This window comes from Pelodiscus sinensis, chromosome 1 (genome assembly GCF_049634645.1).
Source record: "Pelodiscus sinensis isolate JC-2024 chromosome 1, ASM4963464v1, whole genome shotgun sequence".
Classification (NCBI taxonomy): Eukaryota; Metazoa; Chordata; order Testudines; family Trionychidae; genus Pelodiscus; species Pelodiscus sinensis.
Window position 1 is genome coordinate 137,206,931 of NC_134711.1, and position 21,936 is coordinate 137,228,866.

Here is a 21,936-nt window from a genome sequence, read left to right on the forward strand (position 1 = left end):
TAACGTTGACCAGGCCTTGTTTTCTTGCTTCCAACAATAATCTTCATCACTTCTTAGTGAGGAAGGGAGGTTTTATTCCCATTCTTCATGCAGGGAGAATCTTTGTGCATAGAGAGATTGTAGTGCAATAAAGTAGCCTCCCTCTGAACTGGAGTGTGAGGACGCACGACAAAACTCCCCTGGATGGGCAGAGACAAATCTACCCTGCTCTCCTCACTGGAAGTATCAGGGTGGGACAGGAAGTAAAAAAGAAAGAGCCCTGGAGCGCAGATGCTGCTTACACCCTGGAGAAAGCAGACATCTCTCCTAGGGAGCAGACACTTCCCCCTGGCATGGACTGACACCTTGTCATCAGGGGAGGCAGGTGAGGACCCTGAGGAGCTGACAGAGCTACCAGCAGCTCAGAGACTTAAGGAAATGGGGGATCATTGGACCACTGGACTATACCCAGGCTATATCTACGCTACAAAGATAAATTGGGGGGGAAAAACGCCATTTTTGGCACACAAATGGCCTTTCTTTTTCCAATTTACTTCTGAAAGAGGCTTTTCTGAAATTTGACCCAACTGCACGTGGCCAAAGTTTGGAAAAAACACCCTCTTTCAGAACATCTCTTCTTCCTTGTAAAATGAGGTTTACAGGGTTGCCAACAAAATTAGTCCGCTTTTCCGACATTTTTTTCCTTGGACATGGTAGAGCTTTTCCGGGATACCGGGACAAGCTCTGCAGCCTAGACATAGCCCCAGACTGTGGAAGGAAGTAGTCTAGGAGGACCAAACTCTCATCCAGTTCTGCTGCCAGAGTGTGAGTCATTATGTTGTAGATAAATTCCTGTTGGCGCAGTGGGTGACCACTCCAGCAGTGTTGGAGCCCTGGGTGGGATGCAGTGGAGTCGGATGGGCCCATGTTCCCCGGCCCTCTGACACCCAACCCCAGGGATGGCAGTGCTCCTCCTCTTTAGGCCAAGAGGCCTGTTTTGATACCCTAGACTGTTTTGGTGCTCACTCCTGCCTGAGTCCTAACTCTTTGATGCCTTGCCCTGAGGGCTGCAGCTCTGTCTTAAACGCAAGTCAGAGCTCTAAGGGTACGTCTACACTACAACGTTAATTCGAACTAACTTAGTTCGAATTAGTTAATTCGAATTAGTTAATTCGAACTAACGGATCCAGACTAAAAAACTAGCGTTTTGCTAATTCGAACTAGCATGTCCACATTAAGTGGACCCTGAACCGGGCTTAAGGATGGCCGGAAGCAGTGCTGGCAGGGCATCAGAGGAGGACTTAGAGCATGGAGATGCTGTCTCAGGCTAGCCGAGGGCTGTGCTTAAAGGGTCCCGACCCCCATCCCGGACAGACAGTTCTCAGGGGTGCCCCGCTTGCAAAGCAGTCCTGGCTTGGAGTGCCCTGAGTGCCCACACTGGGCACATCACACCACTCGGCCATCAGCACGGCTGCACTTGCCGCAGGCTGCCATCTGGGGAGAGGGGGCAATTGGGGGGCTGCAGGAGAGCTTCCACCCCCAGAAACCCACAGAGCCAGCCCAGTCCTTCCCATCAGGGGCTCGTACCCCATTCCTCCCTCACCTCCTTCCACTTACCCTTCCCTAGCCCCTCTTCTTGATGTACAAAATAAAGATAACGTGTCTTCCAAAATGGAATCTGTCTTTATTGAACAAAACTGGGGGAGACTGGGAAAAGGAGGTGGGTGGCTCGATCCGTGCCAGGTGCAGGATCTGCTGGCTGGGTGCTGGCAGGCTTGCACCTGGCACGGGCACCGTAGCCAGCCCGTGCCCCTTTAAGAGGTCCGGGGCCGGGAGGGGGGCAATAGAGTTTCCCTGGTGTTGGCCAGAGTGGCCACCAGGGAAACCTGGGGAGGGCTAGCTTCCCACTAGTTCGAATTAAGAGGCTACACACCCCTTAATTCGAACTAGCTAGTTCGAACTAGGCTTAATCCTCATGGAATGAGGATTACCTAGTTCGAACTAAGCGCTCCGTTAGTTCGAATTAAGTTCGAACTAACGGAGCGCTAGTGTAGCGCCTATGAAAGTTAGTTCAAACTAACTTTGTAGTGTAGACATACCCAGAGAGAGCTCACTACTCCATGGAGCTTGCACTGATTGGGGTTCCCAGATGATGATGGTAGCCCGGGGTCTAGAGGGCAGGAGACAAGCAGAACAGAGCCCCCAGCACGATCAGACAGGAGATGAAGAAATCTTAATGGAACTGATGCAGTTTAAATCCAGGTATCAGAACAGTTTTTCCTGGGGCAAGGATAGGAGTTTTTATAGGGATAGTTCAAAGAGAAAGAGGAGAGACAATAGAGACTGATAACCCTTGGTTATGGGTGATGTTCCTTGAACGAGGTCACAATGCAACTAGGCAGTTTCAGTATTTTAGATATCAATAGGATCGTTACTAGAATTGGTCTGATAATGACTAATTTGGGTGTGGGCAGGCCTGGGTTCATTAGCATCTCTTTAATACACTTGAAAATCACCACTGACAGCATCATCAAGAATGTCAGTTTGATCGGTTGTTTTATTTCTGATTACTTAAAGCACTGTCGTCTTGTTCAATAGGAACAGACATATTAACTACAGAGATTCTACCCACAGGAAGCAAACAGCTCAGACTGGTGAATGGAACTGATCGGTGCTCTGGTAGAGTGGAAATCTATAATGACGGTATCTGGGGGACAGTCTGTGATGATTTCTGGGACCTATCAGACTCCAATGTTGTTTGCAAACAGCTTGGATGTGGATACACTGTTCTTTCAAATCTCTCTGGACATTATGGGGAAGGACCAGGAAAGATCTGGCTGGATGATCTCAACTGTTCTGGAAATGAATCCAAGCTATGGGAATGCCCTTCCAGGGGATGGGATCGACATAACTGTCATCACTATGAAGATGTAGGAATTGTCTGTTCAGGTGTGTATAATGAATTCTCTATTGAACCTGATTAACAGGAAAATAATTCATGGATTCATAGACTTCAAGGCCAGGAAGGACCATTGTGATCTCTAATCTGACCACCTATAAAAGAAGGACATAGGACTTCCAAAATAATTACTAGGGCATATCTTTTAGAAGAACATCCAATGTTGATTTAAGGATTTCCAGTGATGGAGAATCCACCATGTCCTTTGCTAAATTTTTCCAACGGCTGAATTCCCTCCCTGGTTTTAAAAAAAAGGGGGGACCTTATTTCCTTTGTGAATTTGTCTGGCTTCAGTTTCTAGCTATTAGACTGTGTTCTATCTTTGCTTGCTAGATTGAAGAGCCTGTAATAAAAAAAAAATTGTTTACCATGTTGGTACTTGTTGACTGTGATTGTTATCCCTTAACCTGCTCAAGGAGCTCCATCTATTTAGCTTATCACTAGAGGCATTTTTCCAGTCCTTTAATCATTATTGTCACTCTGCTTTGAACTGTGCAGTTTATCAGTGCTCTTCTTGAATCTTTCTATATTCAGAAAATTGGACACAGTAGTCCAGCTACTGTCATGCCAGTGCCGAATATATAGGTAAATAACCTCACTATTCCTGCACAAGAGTCCTCTGTTTTTGCATCCAAGGATGGCATTGGCCCTTTGGGCCAGTGTTGCGCTGGAGATCATGTTCAACTGTTTTATCAATTACTACTTCCAAATCTTTGTCAGAGACACTACTTCCCAGGATAGAGTCACCCATCCTATAAGTAAGGCCTCCATTATTTGCTCCTAGATACATACATTTATATTTCATTTTGCCTTAGTAAAACACAGATTGTTTGCTTGAACCTAGCTTACTAGATCCAGATTTTCTCTGTATCTGTAGCCTGTCCTCTTCCCATAATCTTTGTGTTATCTGCAAACTTTATTGGTGATGGTTTTGTATTTTCTTCTATGATATTGATAAAAATATTTAAATAGTGTGGTGTGAAAAAGTGATCCCTATCCCACTTAGGAGGATTTCCCATTCATAAATATGTTTTTAGACCTATCAGACAATTTTAAATCCCTTTAATGTGTCATGCAGTTTTTTAAATACTATTTTTTTTACTCAAAATGTCATAGAGTACCAAGTCTAAGGCCAAGTCTGTGCTACCATTTTTGCCAGAAAAACCTTTGTCTCTCAGCAGTGTGAAAAAACATACGTTTTGGTGGCATAAATGACAGCGTACCCAGCACTATTTTAGTGGGAGAGGTCCTGCCAACAAAGCTCCTACCATTTAGGAATAGATGCTGGAACTAGGAGTGAGTACAGTGGGTGCTGTTGCACCCCCTGGCTTCAATGGTTTCAATTACATACTGTGGTTAAAGTGGTTTTCATTGTATAGTTTTCCTCCATCCTTTGTCTTGTCTAACTAGATTGTAAGATTCTCAGGACAGGGACTCTCTCTTATTGTGTGTTTAGCAAATATCTAGCACTATGGAACCTCAATCATGATTGGAGCCCCAAAGCAGTGCTATAATACACATAATAACCAGTATAATATATAAAAGTGGCTTGGTTTTCAAAAATGCTGAAGAGCGTCCATTGACTTTAAAGATTTTTCCCTACAGGAAGCCATCAGGTCAGACTAGTGGATGGAGCTGATCGCTGTGCTGGGAGAGTGGAGATTTCTTATAATGGCAACTGGGGCACAGTCTGTGATGATTCCTGGGACCTATCAGATGCCAAAGTCATTTGCAAAGAGCTGGGATGTGGACACGCCATCAGTGCAACTGTCTGTGCTCATTATGGGCAAGGGTCCGGGCAGATCTGGATGGATGAGCTGAAGTGCTCTGGAGCCGAATCCACTCTTTCAGAATGTCCTTTCAAGGGCTGGGGGCAGCATAACTGTGGGCATCATAAAGATGCAGGCGTGCTCTGTTCAGGTCTGTTCTGTGAACACTTTGTTTCACTGATTAATAAGGAATGAATATGAGAGATGAATGTTAGCTACTGGAGATGGAAAATCAGAACATAATTGAATGTGATTGAGAAAAATCTCTCTGCTCAGAAGGAGAAATTTTTCAGGAATAAATGCTAGAAAAAATGATAAGCAACAGAGTTAAGATCCATCTCCTAGACTGTGGGGAATTGTAGGACAGGACACACCTTCCCTCAAAATGTGTGAACCCCAGGATTTTTCTTATTATGATGACATCAGCTATAACAGAGGCCAAAATCACTGTTTTGTAACCTAACAAAAGTTTTTAATATTGCTATACATATAAAATGAAATAGTTTATTTAATTTAATTCCTATCACTTCAAATTGTGGAAAAACTCAGACTATTGAACTGGGAAATTTGAAACTGGAAATTGAGCTGAAACTGAGGCACTAATGATGATATGGTTTAGCGCAGTCAGAGTGGAAATGCAGAGACAACCTGCAACCAAGACTGGTTGTCTGTATGGGCAAAAAACAGAAAAGCCATAATTTTAAATTAAAAAAAGAAATATCTATGATGCATTGTTATTTGTCATAAGAAATATTATGAGAAGTTTAATAGTCTTTAATTTACAAGAAGCACAATCTGAAACCAACTAATTTTTAGATTGTGTTTTAGAAACTCATAGTCCACTACAGGCAGTCCCCGGGTTAAGTACAAGATAGGGATTGTAGGTTTGTTCTTAAGTTGAATTTGTATGTGTGGTTTAAAGTAAAAGGTTTGGAAATGTGGCTAGTCCCAGGAAGGCGCAGAAACAGGCAAACTATTACTAAATATCTTTTAAACTTTTATTAAAGGGCTTCTACGTATAAATTATGATTTTATCAATTTCTTACATACGTAGGCACTAAATAATTATTAGAATGTCCAAAAAGCAAAATGCAATACAGTGAAGAAAATTCTTTGAGGTTTCTCTAAATCCCAATAGTTGTTAACAAGGGACTAGGGATTATTAACAGTTACATTTACATCAGTCTTACTTATAAGACTAATCATTTATCTAAAACTTTTAACACTACTACTTAACAATACCGCTAAACAATTTCAGATAACAATACTTACATTTAACAGACACACAAACTACAACAACAACATATTTGGTATTTGTTATGTTTGGCATACGTTACGCTCTACAGGAACTCGTTTGGTTCGGTGAGCGGGAGGTGGCCCTCGGGTGATCAGTCCTTGAACCTGGCTCATATTCCGCCATCCAATGTTTATTCGGGATTCCTCAATTTGATAGAGGAGGGGTAGCTGTTTTATAGAGAGCTTTTGCCCACTTTTTGTGATAGGCTAGCAGACCCTGTCTGCTAAGTGACAGGGGTAAGGGGGTGAGATGGTTTCCTGTTTTTCCTTTTCTGCCTTATTGGGCATGGCACAGTCAGCACAACCAGCATGAACTTTACATGAACTTTTTAGGTCTGGTTTTGGTTCCTGTTCCTCGCTGACCTTTAAGTTACATAGTGTAAGGGTTTTCATCAAGGGGAAGTTGACCTTTTGCTTGGATGGCAATACGCGCGAGAGGCCTGGCCAGCAAAGAGCCTGCTTCCACAGTATGTAAGTCGGAACTGGTACATATTGTAGGGGAAACTCTAGCCAAACATTTCTCCAGAGCTCAGTTTTATTCTCCCACACCTCACTTCCCTCAGTCCTTTATTTTCAAGCTGAGGTGTCTGCTGAGAAAAGCCGCTCTACGTCTCCCTGGTCTGCTGGAGGGGGGGAGGAGGGCGCTAGCTTCGCATCTCCCTGGTCTGCTGGGGGGAAGCAACTAGTGCGGGGTTGCCTCACCCCGTTTGTAAGTAGGGATCCAATGTAAGTCGGATCCATGTAACCTGGGGACTGCCTGTATATTGGACACATAGGCTATGTCTAGACTGCAGGCTTCTTTCAAAAGAAGCTTTTCTGGAAGAGAAAAAGCGATCTGCTTTTTCAAAAGATAGCATCCACACTGAATCTATCTCGCATTTAAGCAGTGATTACTAAGGATGAGTGGCCACCAGGGCATCTGTGATTTTTCCTCTTCTTTTGAAAGAACTCCCTCTTCCCCATCCACACACGCCTTTTTCTGAAAGAGCTCTTTGGGAGAAAGGCTTCTTCCTCATAGAAAGAGGTTTACCAATGTTGGAAAATCCCCTCTGTTCTTTCAGTTTTTTTCGAAAGAACACAATTGTGGTGTGGACGTAAGTGAAGTTTTTTCAGAAAAATAGTCATTTTTTCGAAAAAACTCTGCAGCGGAGACATACTCAGTGTAGACCTAATTTTGTAAGAATTCACAAAGCAGACTTGCTTCCAAGCAGATAACCCAGAGAAACAAGGAATATGAATGTATGGGGAGGGAAGCAAGGTGGGAATCAAACACCACTGACTGTATTAAAGCTGCCTTGGAATATGCAAACTGCCTCATAAGTAGGAGATGATACCTATATTTACAGTCATGATTGCTGAGATCATCATTATAGCACAGGTATTTTTAAGATTTCAGAAAACATCCTCTTCTTTGATTGCATCTAGAATTTCTCCTTACAGGAAGCAAGCAAATCAGACTGGTGAATGGAGTAGATAGATGTGCCGGGAGAGTGGAAATTTATTACAACAACACCTGGGGGACAGTCTGTGATGATTCCTGGGACACATCAGATGCCAATGTTGTTTGCAAGGAATTGGCATGTGGACATGCCATCAGTGCACCTGGCTCAGCTCATTATGGGCAGGGGTCTGGGAAGATCTGGCTGGATGATGTGAGCTGCTCTGGAAGCGAATCCTATCTTCGGGACTGTTCCTCCAGAGGTTGGGGTCAGCATAACTGTGGGCATGGTGAAGATGCTGGAGTTCTCTGCTCAGGTCTGTTCTGTGTGTGCTGTGTTGAATCTGATTAACAGAAGCAATGTAAAAGATTGATATTAACTAAACAGGATGCAATAAAATGAGAAGGCAGAAGAGTATGATGGAGAATAATCACTCTGATGGACCCAGAATTCTTTTTGGCATTTTTTTCTACTAAAATTCTTTGTTTCTGCCCTAAACAGTTCAGTGAAGTTGAGATAGGATTTTTTTTCTTAGGGTTAAGCCCAATCTTTTTCTGTTCCAAATCTGCTCCATGAATTAACAGTTTAAAATATTCAAGTACATCAGGTTAAGTACTACCCTTTGAGGCATCATAGTATTAATGTTTTCAGGGTGTAGCCTTATTATAGTTACTTGTTTTCTAGGCCTTGATTTATTCTTGTACCATTACAAAACTTACTTTTCTTCTTACTTTGTGGTTTTTCCTAAATAATCTTTCTGAAAAATACCTGAAAATTGCATCCATCACGTTTAGCTGCTCTTTTAGGGCATGCTTACACAGCAGCATTATTTCAGAATAACTGACATTATTCTGAAATAACAAAGAGTATGTCTACACTGCAAGCCATTATTTCAAAATAACGGTGAACTGGAGGACTTCTTACTCTGACTCCTGTAACCCTTATTTCATGAGAAGTAAGGGAAGTTGTAAGGAAGAGTGTTCTTCCTTCAACTTTCTGCTGTGTAGACAGCGCCAAAAGCCGAAATAAGCTATTTAACTTAAGCTACGCAATTGATGTAGCTCAAGTTGTGCAGCTTAATTAGACTTTTGCTCTGCTCTGTAGTCGAGCCCTTAGTGATGTTTTGAAAAGTCAAGTATCAGAGAGGTATCCGTGTTAGTCTGAATCTGCATGAACAACAAGGAGTCCTGTGGCACCTTATAAACTAACAGATTTATTGGAGCATAAGCTTTCGTGGGCAAAGACCCACTTCATCAGATGCATGTAGTGGAAATTCCAGAGTCAGGTATATATAGGCACATGAAAAGAAAGGAGTACCAATCAAGAGGAAGGCCAGAGAGAACAAGTTCAATTCAGTCAGGGAAGATGTGGCCAGCTTCTAGAAGCTGATGTAGAGGTGTGAAAACGAAGAAAGGAGAAACTACTTTTGTAGTTGGCTTCACAGTCTTTGTGTAATCCTAAAGTGATAGTGTCAAATTTGCAAATGAATTGTAGCTCTGCAGTTTCTCTTTGAAGTCTGTTTTTGAAGTTTTTTGTTGCAGGATGGCTACTTTTAAATCTGCTACTGTGTGTCCAGGGAGATTGAAGTGTTCCCCTACAAGTTTTTGTATGTTACTATTCCTGATATCTGATTTGTGTCCATTTATTCTTTTATGTAGGGACTGTCCAGTTTGATCAATGTATATGGCAGAGGGGCATTGCTGGCACGTCATATATTACATTGGTAGATGTGCAGGTGAATGAGCCTGTGATGGTGTGGCTGATGTGGCTAGGTCCTGTGATGGTGTCGCTGGTGTAGATATGTGGGTAGAGTTGGCACTGAGGTTTGTTGCAGGGATTGGTTCCTGAGTTAGAGTTACTGTGGTGCAGTGTATAGTTGTTGGTGAGAATTTGCTTCAAGTTGGTAGGCTGTCTGTAGGTGAGGACTGGCCTGCCTTCCAAAGCCTGTGAGAATGAGGGATCATTGTCCAGTATGGGTCGTAGATCACTGATGATTCGTTGGAGAGGTTTTAGCTTGGGACTGTAGATGGTGGCAAGTGGTGTTCTGTTATTTTCTTTGTTGGGCCTGTTTTATAGGAGGCTTCTGGATACACATCTGGCTCTGTCAATCTGTTTCCTCACTTCTTCAGGTGGGTATTGTAGTTTTAAGAATGCTTGGTGAAGATGTTTTAGGTGTTTGTCACTGTCTGAAGGGTTGGAACAAATGGGGTTATACCTTAGTGCTTGACTGTAGACAATGGATTGTGTGGTGTGTCCAGGATGGAAGCTGGAGGCATGTAGGTAAGCATAGCGGTCTCACAGACCTTGGGAGACAGGCCAGTCCTCGCCTACAGACAACCTGACAACCTGAAGAAAATTCTACAATTCATTTGCAAATTTAACACTATCAATTTAGGATTAAAAAAAAATTGTGAATGGCTATCCAACTACAAAAGTAGTTTCTTCTCTCTTGCCTGTATATTTATACCTGCCTCTGGAATTTCCTCTACATGCATCTGACAAAGTGGGTCTTTGCCCACAAAAGCTTATGCTCCAATAAATCTGTTAGTATATAAGGTGCCACAGGACTTCTTGTTGAAAAGTCAACTATGTGAGAGCAATGTGTTTGCATAAAAAATGCCTTTTCAACTATATGTATTTATATTTATCCATATTGTCACACAAGCCTGTCTTTAATTAAACTAACAAGTATCAAGCTCCTCTGCATCAAAGTTAGACTATAAGACAAAATCCTGACCCACTGAAGTCAATGGGAATTTAGCCATTGATTTCAGAGGGATCAGGATTTTGCCCTGGGTGTGTAATCTCTGTTATCTCCTCATTTGTCATATTTTTCAATTTTATTTATCAGTTTAAAATACTATATCAATGTAATAAGCATTAATAGACAACCCCCCCCCCCCAACACAAATGGAAAAATAGCAAAATGAACACATGAGAGTTTTTAATGGGAAAATCATGCACATCACTATTGGAGAAAAAAGGTATGAAACAGAAATATGTTATTGATGATAACATAAGAAACTAATAAACAAAAATTAAAACATTCAACTCATGAAAGGATCCTCTTGATTATTATCTGAAATACTGTATAGGAAAAGCTTTGCCATCATCGTAATTAAAAATATATGTTGTTTCTGATAATTATGCAAGTATACCTTTTACTGGAAAGAGGCCTGAAACATGTAACATATTTCTTACTTTGCCCTGAATTTTAATAATTAATTACATCTCACTTGTGTGACCTAGAAATATCTGGACAGAAATAAGCATTTTGCCTTAAAAAATAATCAGTATTAAATAGAAGATTTATCTTTTCTTTCAATCAGCTCTCATCACATCTTCCTGCTGAAATACAGATATAAATTACAGCAGCAGTATTGGGGAAAGAAGCCAATTGTCTAATATTGTAAAAATGTTCAATTTCTGTAGAGAAGAACTGAATTCTTCTAAAGAATGCAATAATAAAGTAATACTTTCAAGTAATATCACCAGTGACAACTGCCCTCTTGGCCAGCACATTGAGAATTGAATCCAGACCATTAGAACTCAAAGCAAGAACTGCCACGAACTAAAGCTCTGTAGCTTAGGCTGTAACAGACTCATATCCTTTGTGGATCAGGCACATAGTAGGGCTGTAACATACTTGCCAGTGAATTATTCTAATCCCTTTCCTTCAGATTCAGAAGGAATGCTCGTTACCAAAAAGTCAATATTTTACTAAAGTTTTCAAAGGTCTCTTGCCTTTTACTTATTAACTAATTTGTTAGGGCTGTCAAACAATTAAAAATGAATCATGATAAATCACGATTAAAAAAATCAATCACAATTAATTGCATGATTAATCACACAGTTAAACAATAATAAGAATACTATCTATTTAAATATTTTTTGATGTTTTCTACATCAAAGGGGCTGATCCCAGGCTCCCCGCCTACAATATTTCAGTGAAGTGAACTGAAGTTTTTTTCTTACAGTAGAAATGTTTTGTAATAAAAAATAAATATAAAATGAGCATGATACACTTTGTATTCTGTGTTGTAATTGAAATCAATATATTTGAAGATGTAGAAAACATCATCTGTAATCCCCAGGATGACCCTGGGCTCTGTGCAGTGTTGCCCCCTTTGAAATGCCAGGGCGGTGTTTCAAAAGGGCAGCGCAGCAGGAGCCGGGAATCAGCAGTGCGGCGCTGCCCCTTTGAAATGTGGCAGTGTTTCAAAGGGGCAGCCCCGCACATCTGATTCTGGTCTCTGTGCAAGTGCCTGCAATTAATGCAGACGTTAATGTGCATTAATTGACAGCCCTACAAATAATACTTTTTTAGGATTCTGGCCAATATTGTGTTTTTCTGTTTTTCTTTTTATTTCAAAGGCTGATATTTTCTGCCCTACTGTACAGTTGGGTTATGTTCTTGGAACTGTAGCTATATGAAATGGACTCAGAATAGTCAAATTTAGCTCCAAAGTATTGGCTTGATAAAAAATTAATTTTCTTGCATACTGTGGATTAGAAATCTGGACAATTTGCATGACACTAATAATGCCGGAACACTGTTTGCAGGTAGTGGTAGTGCAGAGAGAAAGAGAAAGCTTTTAACTAAGACTGTGTTTTATGCATATTTTTTTTAGTTAAAATAAAATTAGTGCTCCACAGAACTTTAATTGTTTTTAATTAGGAATCATGAGAAGTGAAATAATCTGTATTCATGCAAAATTGATTTGAATCATTTAATAATCTTTAACTAGCAACTTAAGACCATTTTAAAAAATTACTCCAGATCCAATGGGCATTGAAACATAAGTCAATAAAAGGACAAATATGTAACATATGTACAGGACTTTAGCTCAGTAGCCAGCTGGTGAGAGTGAAAAAACTAAACATCATGAATTTTGAAAAAATATACAACTCTGCTTATAACCATTTCTAAGCATGAATGTGGAATGAGTATGTGGAGTGTCAAAATGCCAAGAATGTAGAAAATGAGACTCATCAGCCACTGTAACAGCTCCGTGGCAGATATTCACTCTCATAAATTGCTGTGAATGTCATTTTCACATGCCCAGGTGTGTTCTGAAATCTTACAAACATCTTTGTCTTCTATAGGGAAGACATTAATATTTGGAATTTATCCCTACAGGAAGCAAACAGATCAGACTGATGAATGGAGTAGATAGATGTGCCGGGAGAGTGGAGATATATCACAACAACACCTGGGGGACAGTCTGTGATGATTCCTGGGATACATCAGATGCCAGTGTTGTTTGCAAAGAATTGGAATGTGGACACACCATCAGTACACCTGGCTCAGCTCATTATGGGCAGGGATCAGGGCAGATCTGGCTGGATGATGTGAGCTGTTTTGGAAATGAATCCTATCTTCGTGACTGTTCCTCTGGAGGATGGGGTCAGCATAACTGTGGGCATGGTGAAGATGCTGGAGTTCTCTGCTCAGGTCTGTTCTGTGGATGCTGATTTCAAATTGATATGCTAGGATTAATATAAATGACAGAGAAGCCATACAATAAGAAGAGAAGAATGCACAGTAGACAAAAATCTTCTTGCTCATCACATGCACATATTGCCATCTAGTAGATCAGCTCCAAAGGGAGTTGTGAAGCCAGTGCTGGGTGGAGACTTGCCATGAGCTGGATGAAATGAAGCACAGGCTGGATCCAGCTTGCTGAACACAGGTTTTCCACCCTTCTTTACAGCAGCCCAAGAGTGATCCAGAATAGAGACTGCAGATTTGAAATTAGGTGTATTGGCAGAGCTAGTCCTGTACTGAGGAGAAGCTTGCACAGTTCCTGCTCATACTGTATTCATGCTATAGCTGTCCCCTACAAATAGTCAGTTTGTCAGAGTGGTCCACTGAGTGTCTCAGCTACTGATGAGCACTAGGAAAGCCTAGTTTTTCAACAAACTCTACAGCAGTGGTTCCCAACCTTTTCTAGAGGGGGACCCATTTTGACAATTCAGGAAGACTTGGTGACGGAGGGCAGTTCATAAAATGTGTGATGGCTCCTTAAGAGCCACCTGGGGAGACATCTGGTGACCCTTTTAAAACGTAATGGTGACCCATATTTGGGTCCCAATCCATAGGTTGGGAAACCCTGCTCTACACACTCCCAATATTGACTCCCTTTACCTGCCTTACTTAGAGCAACTTAAAAAACAACAAATAGTCCTGCAACGTTAGGGTACGTCTACACTTGTCCCCTAGTTCGAAGTAGGGAGGCAAATGAAGCCTACCGAAGTTGCTAATGAAGCATGGGATTTAAATATCTCATGCTTGATTAGCATATTCGCGGCCAGTCGCCATTTTAAAAAGCTGGTAGCCCGAATTAACTCTCCGCGTGTAGACGCGGTAGTCTGATCCAAAACCCTTCCCTTGAATTAACTGTTACTCCTCATTCTCCATTTTTCCCCATTTATTTCTTCATTTGGTGTAATGCCATTTTAAATTAATATGCACTAAAAAACAAAATGTATGATGAAAAAAAAAAGGCATCAAAAGAACAATCTTAGTATTATGCATAAATGTGTTCGTGTGCAGAAAAAAGGCCTCAAACCCGTTTAGGGTTCAACAAGTCATGAGATCTAATACCAGAACTCTGACACATTTCCTTAAACTCTGTTTACTGTTGTATTGACTGTAACAAGAAACGATTTTCCATCATTAATGCTGTGCTATTAAGAGAAATAACAGTTTTGCCTGAGAATATTGGCATTCTTTGTTCAGGAGTTTTTTGTTCTGAAATCTTCTTCAGAACAAATATGCTATGCCAATAGCTGGGCTTCTTCCCTGCAGGGAGCAGGCAGATCAGACTGGTGAATGGAGCCGATCGCTGTGCTGGGAGAGTGGAGATTTCTTACAATGGCAGCTGGGGCACAGTCTGTGATGATTCCTGGGAACTATCAGATGCCAGTGTTGTTTGCAAACAGCTGGGATGTGGCCACGCCATCAGTGCAACTGTCTCTGCTCATTATGGACAGGGATCAGGGCAGATCTGGCTGGATAAAGTGAAGTGTTCTGGAACTGAATCCTATCTCTGGGAGTGTTCTTCCAGTAGATGGAGTCAGAACAACTGTGGACACAGCAAAGATGCAGGAGTTCTCTGCTCAGGTATGTTGTATGAATCAAATGGCCTATTGAGTCTTTCAGAGGTGCAATTCAGGCCAACATGTTTAAAGCTGTGTTCAGCTTCTCACTTAAAGCAGGCATTCACACTCGTCAGCTCAGGTTACCTATTAATTTGATATTAACAAAGAATCTGATACTAATATCTGAAATTTCTGCTTACAGGAAGCAAACAGATCAGACTGGTGAATGGGCCAGATCGTTGCTCTGGGAGAGTGGAAATTCATCACAGTGTCTCCTGGGGGACAGTCTGTGATGATTCCTGGGATCTATCTGATGCCAATATAGTTTGCAAAGAACTGGGATGTGGACACGCCATCAGTGCACCTGGCTCTGCTTATTATGGGCAGAGATCTGGGCAGATCTGGCTGGATGATGTGAGCTGCTCTGGAAATGAATCCAATCTTCGGGACTGTTCCTCCAGAGGATGGGGTCAGCATAATTGTGGGCACAGTCAAAATGCTGGAGTTCTCTGCTCAGGTCTGCTTTTTCAAAGCTTTATTGAATCTAATTAATTCAAGAGTAATATAACAGATGGGTGGAACCCTCCTTGAGACCTTGTTCTTTAATTCGTTACTCTTTGCTTGTGGTTGTTTAACCAACCATGTATTTATTTTATGGTTGTTCCATCTCACATATCCGAATGCCATGCGAGACTGTGTCAAAAGTCATGATAAAGTCCAACATATTATGTGTCATTCCCCCCTCTCATTCCCCCAATCTACCAAACTAGTTACCCCGTCAAAGAAAGAAGTCAACTTGATTTGGTATGATTTCTTCATAGTAAATACTTGCTGGCTGCTAGTAAATAGTAAATACTTGCTGCTCCCTTTCATCCAAAAAGTGTTATTGCTGTCATGGGTTCCCAGGTATCAAGGTTGAGTGGATAAGTCCTTAGTTCCCTCACTTCTCCATTTATCCTTTTTTTAAAGATGGGCACTACATTAGCCATTCTCCAGTTTTCCAGAACCTCTCCTGTCATCCATGAGCTTGCAAATATTATTGCCAGTGGATCCAGTAGCCTCCTTTTGCTTTTGTGGGTCAATATAGCATCAGCTCCTGTTGATTAAATTCATTCGAATTAGTCAGATAATGAGAATATAACATTAATATTTGGATTTCTCCCACAGGAAGCAAACAGATCAGACTGATGAATGGAGTAGATAGATGTGATGGGAGAGTGGAGATTTATTACAACAGCACCTGGGGGACAGTCTGTGATGATTCCTGGGACTTAGCAGATGCCAGTGTTGTTTGCAAAGAACTGGGATGTGGACAAGCCATCAGTGCACATGGCTTAGCCCATTATGGGCAGGGATCTGGGAAGATTTGGCTGGATGATGTGAGCTGCTCTGGAAGCGAATCCCACCTCCGAGACTGTTCCTCTGGAGGATGGGGTCAGCATAACTGCGGACACGGTGAAGATGCTGGAGTTCTCTGCTCAGGTCTGTTCTGTGAATGCTGTATTGAATCTTATTTTTAACGGGTTAATATAATAGGTGGGTATTAACTAATAGAGAATCCATAAAATGAGAACCTGAAAATGTCAGTGGAGAATCTCTTTGCTGATCACATATTTTTTTACATAAATTAGTAAACTGGTCAAAAAGTACAAGATTCCAAATCACAGAATCATAGAATTATAAGGTTAGAAAGGATTATAGGGGTCAAAGAAAGGTATTATGTCGTCCTTAATCTCCTTGTTTCCAAACTAACATACACAGTTCCTTCCGCCTTCGCTCATATGGTGTGTATATTTTCCCTTCAGTCACACTATCACTCACCTCTGGATCCCTTTTAGTTTTTCTACATCCTTTCTATACTTTGGTGAGCAAAATTGTTCCATCTAGAGGGTGGACAGAATTGCCTGGTCCCTGGGCCAGGTATGGGCAGGATGGTTCTGTGCTGCCAGAAGGGGAGGAGCCTTGAGTGAAATCGGTGAGGCTGGGTCTAGTCTCCCCCTCACTAGCCCTTCAGCACTACCCAGAGTGTACTGAGTGTGGATTTGAGATGTGCTGAAAGAGGCTCTGAAGGCAATTTAAAGAGTCCAGTGCTCTGGCTGCCCCTGCAGTGGTGGCAGCTGGGAGCCCCAGACCCTTCTGAATTGGCAGGCTTCAGGGCAATTCTCCTTCTATTCCCCTGCTCCTAGAGATGAGACCTAACCACCACTGAGTATACGAGCACTATCACCCTCTGACATGCATGCAGCTGTAACAGATGGCTTAAAGGGTCATGCAGTCTAGTGGTTAGAGACCTTGTCTATGCGCTCCTGCTTAGTTGAGTAGCCCCAGTCTTTAAGACCTGCATGTCTGGGAGTCAGAATTCACTGCTCTGGGCTATTTCCTACCCATCTGTTCAGTTCTGGGCTAGGAATGTTAAATATCAGTTAATTGAATAATTGAGTAACCTCATGAATTCATATCGGTTACTCAATCACGCTGTAGTCCCTGTGAGCGGGGCCAGCAGCCAGTGTGCTCTGGCCTCACTCACAAAGAGCCCCAGACATTCCGCGCTGCTGCCTCTGTGTCTGATACAGAGGCAGCAGTGCAGGTTGGCAGCAGCCCATGTCTAGGTGGGGTCTAAGCTCCCAGACCCGGAGTGAGCTTGAATTGAGCCAGGCTGCCCGCCCGCCTGGGTCCTAATATACTTTAAATGCAGAGCCTCAGTGGGGAGAGATTCCAGACCCATTGCAAGCCAGGCTGTTGTCCAGAATGCTAAAAAATTCAGTTGCGGGAGCGTGGGAAATGCATGTAGTCTAGAACATTAACTTATACATTTTTGCTTATCAGTTAATCGAATATACTATTAAATCCCTTTTCTGGGCATGGCATTCTAGTCTTATTGGCTTGTAACTTGCTTCGTAGGGTTCCCTTTTGGGTTCTGGCCCATGCCTTGCTGCTGTTCCAAGTTCCTTCAAGGGGACAGCCGCAAATGGGTGAGTCAGAGCCCTGCAATGTCTTTGGAGTCTGCTCATTCACTTACCTCAGCTGCTGAAGACTCTTGGGTGGAGAGACAGTTCTTCCTCCTAGATGGCTACCCAGCTAGTACTCCTTCCCTTCACATAGAGATACAGCCAGCACCTGCCTCTTCGCTAATAAGCCCTGAATTGAGGCAGGCTGTTGCCTCCTCTACTAACAATCAGGCTTGTCTTCCGCTGCAGTGACAGTAGGGCAGGGCTAGCTGGGCCCATAGGCTCTCTATAATCTCTGCTGTGCTAGCTGGCAGTTCCTCTGCTTCATCACAGCATCCTAAAAATGTATTTGCTGTTTTGTAGCAGCACTGCATTTTTTACTCTTATTGAGGTTGTGATCCACAACAACCACCAGCACCTTCTAAGCAGTGTTGCTGCCAAGCCAAATATCCCTGGTTTGTATTTCCTTATTGGGTTTTCCTTTTCTAAATGTAGCCCCTTACATTTGATGTGGTTGACTTTTTTTCTTGTCCATATTCCACATGACTGCTTTTTTTGTTTTACCATTAATAAAACTATGAAATAACTCTGGACACAGAACATGTCCCCATGTAACCCTGCTTTTGAGGCCTGCTTATAATATGTCACCATTCTGTTACTCTTCATTTGCGATTGTTTAACCAATTATGGATCTACTTAATGGTAGTTCCACCAAGCCTGCATTTTTTCCTGATTACTTATTAGAATGTCATGTGGGAGTGTGTCAAAAGCAGTGGCATAGTCCAGTTATATTATGTCCATCATATTCTCCCTATCTGTCAAACCTTCAACTGTGTGACAGAAGGAAATCAAGCTATTTTGGCATGATATGCTCTTTGTAAATCTATGCTGAGTGCTAGTGATTCATCATCCAAGTATTCACACATGGAAGACATATATTATTTTATAAATTACTCTAATAACTTCCCTTGTATCAAGGTTAAGTAGACTGGTCTGTAATTCCCTAGGACTTTTTTTCCCCCCCTTTTTGAAGTTGGGAACTATGTTAAACCTTTTCCGGTCTTCCAGGGTTTCTCCTACCATCCAAGTATTTGGAAATAATATTGCCAGTGGATCCAAATTTATTTCAACTATTGCCTTTTGCATCCTAGGGTGAACAGCACTGGGTCCCACTGATTTGTTGTATTTATTAAAATTAGTCAGAAGATTATAGGAATGTGATAATAATATCTGGAATTATTCCTACAGGAAGCAAACAGATCAGACTGATGAATGGAGTAGATAGATGTGATGGGAGAGTGGAGATTTATTACAATGACACCTGGGGGACAGTCTGCGATGATTTCTGGGATCTAGCAGATGCCAATGTCATTTGCAAAGAATTGCGATGTGGACATGCCATCAGTGCACGTGGCTCAGCCCATTATGGGCAGGGATCTGGGCAGATTTGGCTGGATGATGTGAGCTGCTCTGGAAATGAATCCTATCTTTGGGACTGTTCCTCCAGAGGATGGGGTCAGCATAACTGTGGGCATGATGAAGATGCTGGAGTTCTCTGCTCAGGTCAGTTCTGTAGATGCTGTATTGAATCTGATTAATAATATGTTAATATAAGAGGGGCTGACTAACAGATAAGCCATAAAATGGGAAGAACCTGCATATGCCAGTAAAGAATCTCGTTGCAGGTCACACAATTCTTTTGATCTATTTTCCTGTGTAATGGTGACCAGCCTTTGCAACCCTGCCAAACCCAAGAGTTCAAAATATTGAGTTGGGCCCCATAAATCAGGAAATGTGTTAAAAATAATGAGATTCGAAGTCATAGAATCATACAGTTAGAAGTGATGATGGGGTCATTTAAATAAGATACAGGATTTGATGAGTCTAAGCTATTCAAAATAGAGGGCTATATGGTTTCATTTTGAAAACATTGAGGCTACGTCTAGAATGGCATGATTTTCCAGAAATGCTTTTAACGGAAAAGTTTTCTGTTAAAAGCATTTTCGGAAAAGAGCATCTAGATTGGCACGGACTCTTTTCCGCAAAAGCACTTTTTGCAGAAAAGCGTCCGTGGCCAATCTAGATGCTCTTTTGCGCAAAAAAGCCCCGATCGCCATTTTCGCCATTAGGGCTTTTTTGTGCAAAACAAATCTCAGCTGTCTACACTGGCCCTTTTGCGCAAAAGGGACTTTTGCCCGAATGGGAGCAGCATAGTATTTCTGCAAAAAGCACTGATTTCTTACAGTAGGAAGTCAGTGCTTTTGCGGAAATTCAAGCAGACAGTGTAGACAGCTGGCAAGTTTTTCTGGAAAATGGGTTGATTTTCTGGAAAAACTGGCCAGTCTGGATACAGCCTGAGTATTGGTGTTTCCACAATCTCTCTAGACACTCTGTTCCATTGTCCTACTGTTCTTACAATCAGAGAGTTTATCCTGAGAGTTAATAGAAATCTTCTGTGCTGTAGTTTGAATCCATTATCTTTTTTCTGGTCGGCTGATGCAGCAAAGACGTATTTTTCTCCATTAGGTTTATGGCAGCTTTTCAAGTATTTGAAGTTTGTTAACTTATCCCCTCTTAATATCTTTGTTCCCAAACTAAGGGTATGTCTAGTTTACATGCCTCTGCTGACAAAGGCACATAAAATAGGCTACCCGACATAGTCAATGAAGCAGGGATTTAAATATCCCCGGTTTCATTAAAATAAAAATGGCCACCGCGCTGTGCTGGCTTAGCTGATCGTCGGCACAGCGTGCAAGTCAAGACGCGGATCGGTCGACAAGGGAAGCCTTTCTCGACAATTCCCTTATGCCTCGTGAATCGAGGTTTACAGGAGCGGTTGATAAAAGCTTTCCTTGTTAACTGATCCACGTCTTGACTCACACGCTGTGCCGACAATCAGCTGAGTTGGCACAGCGCGGCCGCCATTTTTATTTTAATGAAGCCGTGGATATTTAAATCTCCGCTTCACTGACTGTGTCGGGTAGCCTATTTTACATGCCTCTGTCGGCAGAGGCACATAATCTAGATGTACCTAAGAATACCCAGTTCCTTCAGCCTTTACACGTATGGTGTGCATTCTGTCCTTTTTATCACCATGTCATTCACCTCTGGTTCCTTTCCAGTTTCTCTACACTCCTCCTATACCTTGGACACAGTACTGCAGCTGAGACGTAACCAGCACCAAACACACCAGTACTGTTGCTTCTTCTGATTTCCATGTTAAGCCTCTATTAATGCAACTATAAGAGTCAGCTTGGAGCGACAGGTACTCTCCTAGTTAGAGTGCCTGGCTATGAGCCCCCACTTGGTTGAGTAACCTCAGTCTTTAAGGCCTGTTTAGTAGGGGGATCCTGGTACTCCTTCTCCACTAGATTGCAGCCCAGTTCCCAGGATATGTCAACTCTTGAGTGGGAGCATCCCTCCCAGTAGGAAGTCAGAATCCACTGCCCTGGGCTACTTCCTACCAGTCTGTTCAGTTCCAGGCATGGCCCTCCAGTCTTGTTGGCTGTGTAACCTGCTTCCTGTAGGGCTCCTTCTTGGGCCTTGGACCTTGCCTTGCTGCTCTCCCAATTTCCTTTGAAAGAACAGGTGTAAATGAGTGAGTCAGTGCCCCACAATGTCTTTGAGGTCTGCCCCGTCAGTTACCTCAGCTGTTGAAGGCTCTTGTGTGGAGAGACAGTGCTTACTCTCAAATGGCTGCCCAGCTAGTACTTCTTCCCTTCATGCAGGGAGACAACTAGCGCCTTCCTTGAATGAGTACTAATGAGACCTGAATTGAGGCGGGCTGTCATCTCCTCTACCAACCATCAGTCTTGCCTTTGGCCATGCTTATAGTAGGGCAGGGCTAGCTGGGCCCAGAGGCTCTCTATAATCCCTGCTGTGCTAGCTGGCAGTTTCTCTGCTTCATCACAGCATTGTAAAATTGGATTTGCTATTTTGTAGCAGCACTGCATTTTTTACTCTTATTGAGGTTGTGATCCACAACAACAACCAGCTCCTTCTAAGCAGTGTTGCTGCCAAGCCAAATATCCCTTGATCTGTATTTCTGTGTTATAGAAGGAGAACCTTAGTGTAGCACCTTACATTTGATTTAGTTGACATTTTTTCTTGTCTTTACTCTAGGGATAGTAATAGAGAAAGAGCCTTGTTAGTCTGATCTTGCTAAAACAAAAGGAAAAACTATGTAGCATAGTAGCATATATACCAAAGGAATGCAATGAAAAAAGCAAACACATTATTAAACTATATGGTCATGCCAATTCTCTTCCAGAATATGATCTGAGGAAGTGGGTCTGGCCCACAAAAGCTCATCGCCTATTAAACCATCTTGTTAGTCTTTAAAGTGCTACATAGTTTTTCCTTTTTTTTAGCAAGATCAGACTAACACGGCTACCTTTCTATTACTATTCAACATGCAAGGCATTACATTTAGCCGTTTGGAA

The 21,936-nt window shown here is 42.1% G+C and overlaps 1 protein-coding gene across 3 annotated transcripts in view; it reads left to right on the forward strand.

Moving 5' to 3' along the window:
- Positions 1-21,936, forward strand: part of LOC102455180 (scavenger receptor cysteine-rich type 1 protein M160-like) — an 89,501-nt gene that overhangs the window by 40,716 nt on the left and 26,849 nt on the right. For 2 of the 3 annotated variants that reach the window (XM_075903235.1, XM_075903252.1), the window contains 8 exons: positions 2,614-2,928; positions 4,544-4,858; positions 7,444-7,758; positions 12,583-12,897; positions 14,254-14,568; positions 14,749-15,063; positions 15,714-16,028; positions 18,743-19,057. In XM_075903235.1, the coding sequence (XP_075759350.1) occupies positions 2,614-2,928; positions 4,544-4,858; positions 7,444-7,758; positions 12,583-12,897; positions 14,254-14,568; positions 14,749-15,063; positions 15,714-16,028; positions 18,743-19,057 (2,520 nt within the window). The remainder of the gene's footprint in view (positions 1-2,613; positions 2,929-4,543; positions 4,859-7,443; positions 7,759-12,582; positions 12,898-14,253; positions 14,569-14,748; positions 15,064-15,713; positions 16,029-18,742; positions 19,058-21,936) is intronic. The other variant, XM_075903243.1, reaches the window with a different exon arrangement.